An 8,422-nucleotide genomic window follows, 5' to 3' on the forward strand; every position below is an offset into this window, starting at 1 on the left:
GGAAGCCCCTCGAAATTCGAGTTGAGGGCAGCATTTTAAGGCAAAAACCTTTAATGGCTCTTGCACGCGTCCGTCCGTCCGTCCTTCGGTTACGCTCTTCAGCTGGATAAGAAAAAAAATAATTGTGCACGATGGCATTCGAACCACCATCTTCCCGTTCCGCTGCCCAGCGTGCTAACGACTACGTTACTTCCTGCCAGCGTATATGTAGTTCTCCTTGTCTAGGACGCTGGAGAGTGTTTGCCGATAGGCATCGAGTAAGACAGATGCCTACAAAACACCCTTTAGTGTCTTCAGCATTTAAGATTCACAAACAATTCTGTACTTAGTTACCATCCTAACCACACATCACTGGCACGAGCAGCAACACCGAGCTAAAGGCTTTTGCCTCACCGTACTTTAGGTCAACAAAGTGCCCCCTGAATTTTGTTGTTTGCTTGTATACAGAAATTTTTTCAATGAATAATTCCCGTTCCTATGCATCGATTCTCGCAATTATTTTTGAGTCAGCATCGTTTGACATAAAGAATTCATCTGAAGTGCAGCCGGCATCCGTTCAAGCAGTGTTTCACAGTCCCTTTAACGAACTGCCGGTATAAATCATTTAAAAATTTGGGTTACCTCAGATTGGTACGGTCGCGTTCATGTGGAAGGCGCCTTTCTCGAAAAAAAAATTCCTGCCAGAATCCACCGAAATTCATCCGGCGTTGCTGGTTGCATATAATTCTGCACCGTGTGTTTCGACACTCACCCCGCATTCGACTCTGCTGAGGTCCTCGCCAAGGCCAACCGCAGCGCTGGAGAACATCAACTCGACCTTCAGTCCGTTGATCTAAAAATAAAAATTATATATTTCTACATATGATTTAAAATCAATGAGCAGAATCATTAGTCTATTTTTTTTTCCTGAACGCGGAGACACACGAGCACTGGGACGCATATTTAGCAGCCTATGGCCGTTCCCACTGCTGATGTGCGGTGTCGTTGGAGGAAAGAATCAAATATAACCACATGTCGACTGCAACTTAAACGGAAAACAGTCTGTTTTGATAAGAACTGAAAGAAAGTATTCAGATGCGCTCTTATTTGTTAGGCATACTTCAACGCTGTTCAGTATAAAACGTATTCAAATTGGCTAGCTATTGCTACGGAGGGTACAGATATTTGTTGTACAAATTGTATTGATGAACTTTCAGATACAAATGTTTCGTCTAAAGCCCACTGGTAATCTGCGTGAAGTTATCGTCATTGCCATGAATAAGTAAAACACCAACTCGCTTCTCAGCGCTCACTTACAACGGCTTCCAGTTCTGTGGCCTTGGAAAGTCCCAGCCACACCAGGCGCCTAGCGTACGAAGCCACAGTGTCCTTGAATTGCGGGATCCACCAGGAGAACTGCATCAAAGCAGGGCGAAAGATCGACATTGTAGTACGATAAAACCATTGCCGACATCGTGTAAAATAACGGGCTATAGTTTTCTCCGACTGCAATGCGATATGTCGAAACGAATTTCGGTAATATTATCCGCTTCGTTTATAGCGCCTGAAATCCTGACTAAATATTTTCTCTTGAAGGTTATGATTTGGCCTGCCATGAAGAAACTCTTCGCGATGGTTTTATTTACGTCTTTCCGCTGGTGAGTGCCAGGTCGCAGAATTGAATCCCGGCCGTAACGCTTGCATTTGAATAGGACGGGCATTGAAACTCGCGCTTTTGCTTTGTAGTGTTAGTTGACGCTAAAAAATAAGGCGATTAGTCTAAATTAGCCCGGCGCATTTCACTGGGGCATCTCTCACACCTCGCATGCATTCTAGGCATGTAAAGCCTCACATACACCACAGTTTTTTTGAAAAATTATTGGATAGTAGCAGTGTAGGGTTTTATCCACGCCGCAAGGATTGAAGGGTGGCACGTTATTTCGATAACCTAATTGTATCACATGCCCGCGATCAGTGCACACCTGTTTTCCTGGATCCTCGAAAATTAAAACGTGACCGCGCTCAAACGCAGGTCCAGTTTTTCAGTGTAAGAACGCAATAATCGCCAAGACACAGCGGTGAATGGCATTATTCTTTGAAAGAGATTTAAAGAAGATACCACAAGCATGTTATTTATTCTGTCACTTCATGAAATTGCATTATTCCCCAAATTTCTGTACAGGTCAGGAAGAGAAACTATTAAAAAAGCACTATTAGGAAAAAAATGAACGAAAGCGTTGCGAGCAAGAAAAACAAACGTCACCTGTATACATTTATCTCGTGTGGTCGCTACGCTCATTGGAGCAAATTATTAATTAGAAGGCATTCCAGTAAACTATGCGTTGTGAGGCATGTAGGTCCATTCTCAAAAGTTCTTTTGAGCGCACACAAAGACGACAGAAAAAAAGGGAGAGGAAGACAGGACAGAAATCGCCCTGTCCTATCTTCCTCCTCTCTTACAGTGTAGTCTTTTTGTGCGCTAAAAAAAAAAAAAAAACTCCGACATCAATTGAAAAGCCTTACCGGTTTTTTAAAAGCGCAAAAAATTACTACTCATAGATTCGTTGTGACCAGCAGGGGAAATTACCACGCAAAGTTTTAAGAAAAACTGAGAACCAATAAGTATTGTAGAAAATTGCAGCGAGATCCGTTATAGGGAGTCCACTCTAGGAGTAGTGCAAATGAAGCCCGCTGTAGGTTTTTTGCACAGGTAAAAGCAGCGATAAAACGAATAGGAGAGAAAGGAGAGAGAAAGCATAGATGAAAAAGGAAAGAAAATGGAGAGGTGCTGTCTTGCGGAAAGAAACTGAAAGAAGAGAGAAATGAAAGACAACTACATGTTAAGCTGCTGCGAAAGCAAAAAGAAAACAGGAAGCCACTAAGAAAACTCGCGGAGTGCGCTGCTCTACCATTGCCGCTGCCGAGAATGGAGTTTTGTGGCGTTATTGTGCCACATTAAAGCAGAATATAATGCTAGGGACGCTGTGATAAAGAGATGCAGAACACGCAGAAAGTGCAAAACTATGGGTCGGAACGGTCAACTTCGGCGCACAGAAGATCTAGTCGCGCCTGCCTTAAAGCGAGAAGCTTAACTTCAGCGTAGAGGAAGACCCAGTCCTCCAATGAGCCAGTGAAGGCACTCACGGAAGTTTCAGGTAAGCCAGTAGCCTAGTTTCACAAGTAATTTTTTTCTGGGACGCACTTTCTCAGCGTTCCTTTTCTTTTTGTCGCTTGCCTTGTGCAAACAATTTCTAAGCTTAGATACCGGCGGTGCACTTTTTATCCAGTTGTGTGTCCGAAGCATGATTATCAATGCCAGCAATACTGCTTTTTTTATGTACATCCGGTTCGTGCAAGCAGCACATGCGAGCAGATTCCACCGCTGGTTTCTACGTGTCTTAGCCTTAAGCCTACAATCACAATACCCGCTGGAAGAAGAAATGAATAGAAAGAAACTAATATCATTGAAAGAAGAATTACACCTTCTTAAATAGAAGATTTACTAAAAATAGCAGAAGGATTAAAAGAAAAAAAATTGGTACCGAGAGCCGTATTCTCTTCAAAAGTAAATGGAATGAGAAGTCACTTTCCCATTTGGTTATTTTGAATAAATCGCATGCGTTTTCATATTACCTATTTTTCCTTCCCAACAATCGCGGCTTGATATTTGCCGCTTATGGTGATTGCGACTTACCATTTTATTAATTTGGGGAGATGTCTGCTGCTTAATAACCATGCTAAACATGCAACAAAAAATTTCAATTTCTAAAAGCTCGATTGTTCTTGCTTTTTAGACAGTTGATGCTAAAAAACCTAGCTGTGACTTTTTTGGGCTTTATAGGACTCCACTGAGCATTGCTGTCATTTTTGCGCACATCGTAATGATTTTTCTCATGGCTTCTAACTTCGGTACCCGAAGCATTGCTAAGTGCACTTTGCCACTAGGTTTCAAAGTATACAACACTACGTAGGTGCTGTTGCTATGTCTTCCTTTTCAGACAGTGCACATATAAAATACAGCTTCTCTTTAAGCGCATCCACACTTTTCGGTAAATAAGTTCATTCCAGACCTTCCAATTCCAAGTATAAACTCTTTCAGCGCTTCACGGGTGACACATGCTGCCCACATTTTACCGATATATTTCTAGATAAGGCTTACTGCCATGGACATTGAGCCATTAGGCACGCTACGAATAAAGCCCTCCCAAACCATCCTACCCTAAATAACACATCTGTGCTAGCGAAGAGCTGTTTCCTGTGTTTTCCGTGAATGCGCTCAAGGCACCTTCATACAAAAGGTCTGAGTGGGGCCCTGAGCTCGACGCTGTTTCCTCTTGCAATGTTCATGGTTTGGTTTTCAGGTTACGTGCGGCACAAAGTAGAGGCTCATACTAAAAAAATGTTTGCGAACCTTTTAGTGGAGGTCTTGCTTCCGCAGGATAAATAAAAAGCCCAGTTTTAATTATTGTCTCACTTAGTTCGCTAAGATAACATCAGAATGACAGGAAAATTTATAGACGGTAATGTGGGCGGGGAAGGCCAGGACCGGTCTCAATGGAGATCATATTGACAGGCGTATGTTCTGCAGTGCACATAACTGGAGACCAAGCAAGTACAATAACGAGCGCTTGCCTATATGTACCTATATGACCGCGGATAAGCGATGCGCCACTGCCCTGCTATGGCAGGCGCTCACAGCGGTGTGCCTTCAGTGCCCCAGGTTGCTCTTCCCGAGCGACCAATAATTAATTTAACAGCCACCTGTCACGGCGGACAGGTGGCTATACACCAACCTCCTTGACGAGGTCTTCCCTGACACTGGTCCCGGCCACGGCCTGCAGCAGCAACGCCTCTACGCCAAGCGGACATATGCGCTCGGCAAACCGCAGGCACAGCTGCGGCCTGCTGGGAAGGCTGCGGTCGCGGTAGGGAAGCCGCGCCGCGTGGCTAGCCCGGGAGTGGCGCTCGGTAAAAAAGGCGCTCAGCTCGTCGGCCACGCATAGCGCCATGAAGTTGAGGATGTGGTGCCTGAGGAAGGGCAGGCGGGCTTTATAGTTGATGAGAAAGATATCAGGCAGTGAACCGGCACCTTACATCAAACGCAGATTGAATCTAAAGAAGTCATTTTACACCGATTAGTGCTTGGGCTCAAAGTCAGTACAGTTTTGATGATGAGCAGCGAAGCTTTCCAACTATCATGGCAAAGGTAAGAGACCACCGAAAGCTCTCACATGTGCCACCCTAAGTGGGGCTCTGCCTGACAAAGCACGCCCAGCTTCGAGAAGGGCATACTGCGCCGGTCTCAGCACCAGAAGTTCTTTATCAGGTTGCGCCCACACGCAGAGTGGTAGCGAAGAGAAGTTGGAGAGGGAGGGGGGGGGCCTGTTACTTCTGCCAGCGATAGTACATCAATAAGAGCGTTCTATATTTCTCTGCCACCTTCATGACTACGACAGGAATGGCAGTAGCTCGAAGTTTGCTGCAGATAAGTCCAGCTCCCAGGTTTAGCGGGGAGCCATAGCAAGCCTTCTTGACTAATTACTGATAAAAACGAGAATCATAGTTTACTTTGAAACGATGTGTGTTTGAAACCAGCACTGAACGACTGCTTCAATACGTGTTGTGTTGTCACACCGAGAGGTAAACATCTGCAAATTGATGTCTCGCGTAGCCTATACTGCATGGGCACTGATACTTGCCCACGACGTTAAGAAGCTTCTTTCCATCACCCGTCGCAAAAAGACTCATGCCTTCCAATACAAAATCGCTAACGAGTTCGTAGAATCTGTATCATCTTTCAAATACTTAGGCGTCACATTATCTAATGACCTAACATGGAATGCACATGTTACTAACGTGATATCATCGGCTAACAAAACTCTGGGATTTCTTAAACGTCACCTTCGCCTCACCTCACATCACGTGAAATTGCTCGCCTACAAGTCACTCATTAGACCTAAACTTGAATATGCATCCGCCATATGGGACCCGCATCATATTAACCTCGTAAACGATCTAGAAGCCGTTCAAAACCGCGCTACAAGGTTCATTCATTCTTCTTACTCCTACGACGTCAGTGTTTCAGCCTTAAAAACCAAATCAGCACTATCGCCTCTTTCCGTTCGTCGTCGCATAGCCACGCTATCACTGTACCACAAGTTCTTTTACTCATCACTTAACCGTGCCCCTTACATCACGCCAGCATCATACATTTCTCATCGCACTAGCCACACGCTTCAAGTTTTTCGCCCACGTGCCCGAACTGTTACTTTTTCAGCCTCCTTCTTCCCACGTGCAGCTAAGGATTGGAACGGCCTTCCCCAGCACATCGTCGACATCACCTGTCCTTCATCATTTGCAAATAATCTAAACAACATTTTTTGTTCATGATCACTAATGGCATTGTTTTGTGCCTTTTCCTGCTAATCCCACCCCTTATGTAATACCCCGCGAGGGGTCTTTAAGGTAATAAAATGAAATGAAATGAAATGCTGTTATCGATATTTCAACTTAATTGGCTCAATATCCCGTGTGCGGCGTGCAATCCGGGACATTAGGTCTGAATGTCACAGAGCCCCTTTACGAATCGTGATGCAATGAGACTCATCACTTTGAATCTATCACCACAACTTTGAAACTATTTTTACAGTTGCCCGCCAAGGGTAAATGCACTCTTGCTGTTTTCGATGACAACCGTTCGGCGTGTAAATTTAAAGCGAATATGCAAGAAGCGGCTGTACTGAGTTTGCCTGTTTTGGCAGAAATGTACAGAATATTACAGCAAAATACTCCTCCTCGACGCAATGACAGCTGCACTTGCACAAAGCAACAAAAGGTGTTCCTGCGTAGTTACCACCAGAAGCAGAGTATATCTCTTAGAAACGAATTTCGATTTCGAAGGTCGTACTGCCACCTACGGGGCCAACAGTTTTCCGCTTATTTATAAAAATTGGCAGTGGCTTAGCTCGGCTATGCCAGGATATACGTAGCGAAAGCTAAGACGTAGCTTGGTTAGCCTTGGTTAATCTTGATTGCAAGTCCAGGTTAGTCTGGTTATCTGGCTAGTTGTTGTCACGTGGTTCGTCGCGTGGTTGGCCACGTGGTGCGGTGCGACACTGTGAGTTCGTGGCCAATGTAGCTTTCGCTACAAAACCGTACCTCTCTATCCAACAGTATTTAACTTCGCTCGCACAGGGCGTATGAGCAACGTGCTTTAAAGGAGAAGCTCTTTGTCAAGTGGCTCCACCTCAATAAGGTTTTCCTTCCTCCTCGAAGTTAGCACATATACGGTCCGTACGACAAAAAAATCTCCCCGCTCTAGAAAAGGGCCGACACTCACGGGTCGTACTGGCCCAGGAACACGGCCAGTTGGCGCAAGTAGCCCCCGTTTTCGACCATGACCGGCGTGGTTTCCTCGAAGCTCAACACACCTTTCAATACTGTGTTTAGGAGCCGCTGCCAGCTCCACTGAAATGAGGAAACAAGGCGGTCGTCATTTCATACAAAGTCTACCATATTGTTATTCGGCCCTTCGCGCATAGTAATCCGCAGTTCTTGAAGCAAGGATAAGGTGTACACTCATACTGCATTATTTTACAGCGACAGCTGTTAGGTGCACGTTCCTAGGATTAGCGCCGTTCTAGTAGCAGTATAATAATAGGAAGAAGTAGCATTTATAGCAGCCAGCCCAAACGGCGAATGCATTGCCTTGAGAGCAACTAGGATGGAGTTTACCTTGAAAGTAGGAGTGTATAACGTGAGCGGAAGTAAGCGTAACCAGTGGGAGGTTACCAGAGGAACCATCCGGAGCGTGGTTACCGTGAAACGAGGAGGGCATTGCGAAAGCGGAGGGATCCCCAACCGGAGAATTATTGCCGCGAAAGGAGGGGGGTATGGTGAGAGCGTAACAACGCGTAAGCGCAGCGTGGTTTCAACAAAAAACGCACAGAGGTTCTTACCCTTGCAAGGCGGGTATGGCGATAGCAAAGGAAGGCATGACCGGAATGTTGTTGCCAAGGGAGCCGTCCGGAAGGTGGTTAGCGTGGAAGGAGGGCAAGGTCGCGAGAGCAGAGGAGTCACTAACTAGAGAATGATTACCGTGTAAACAGGAGGGTGTTGCGAGATCGTAAGAAATCGTAACCGGGGGCTGGTTACCATAAGATCTAACCGGAGGAAGGTTCGAGGAATGTATCACGGTCCATGAGCGGAAGCTCCTGCGAAACACGCCACCCGACGAAAATGTCATCGGTGGCGCAGAGCATCTAGAGTGGAGCACTGGAGAAGAGTGCTTTTGGAAAAACGTGTGGAAAAATAAAAATACTGCTCTAGAGCTATGCACATATCAATTATTCTCGTATTCTCTACCTCAACAAATATGTCTAGACAGCTGTCGGTGAATCTCTCGTTAAACAGTGTGAACCGTCCTGCCAATTTCATTTTATTA

The 8,422-nt window shown here is 45.4% G+C and overlaps 1 protein-coding gene across 1 annotated transcript; it reads right to left on the reverse strand.

The window, feature by feature from the left end:
• Positions 1–697: 697 nt before the first annotated feature.
• LOC144103559 (uncharacterized) lies at positions 698–7,413 on the reverse strand. The gene is made up of 4 exons (XM_077636246.1): positions 7,319–7,413; positions 4,773–5,007; positions 1,297–1,395; positions 698–832 (listed from the first exon to the last, which is right to left on the reverse strand). Exons 1-4 carry the CDS (start codon positions 7,375–7,377, stop codon positions 698–700), a joined length of 528 nt encoding a protein of 175 aa, XP_077492372.1. The 5' UTR covers positions 7,378–7,413.
• Positions 7,414–8,422: the final 1,009 nt, after the last annotated feature.

Source organism: Amblyomma americanum, chromosome 9 (assembly GCF_052857255.1).
Source record: "Amblyomma americanum isolate KBUSLIRL-KWMA chromosome 9, ASM5285725v1, whole genome shotgun sequence".
Classification (NCBI taxonomy): Eukaryota; Metazoa; Arthropoda; class Arachnida; order Ixodida; family Ixodidae; genus Amblyomma; species Amblyomma americanum.

Coding starts and splice junctions, on each gene's coding strand:
- LOC144103559 (XM_077636246.1), bottom strand. CDS start 7,377: ATGGTCGAAAACGGGGGCTACTTGCGCCAACTGGCCGTGTTCCTGGGC. Junction 1,396..4,772: donor GGGAAGACCTCGTCAAGGAG/GTTGGTGTATAG, acceptor GCTTTGATGCAG/TTCTCCTGGTGGATCCCGCA. Junction 833..1,296: donor CCACAGAACTGGAAGCCGTT/GTAAGTGAGCGC, acceptor TTTTATTTTTAG/ATCAACGGACTGAAGGTCGA.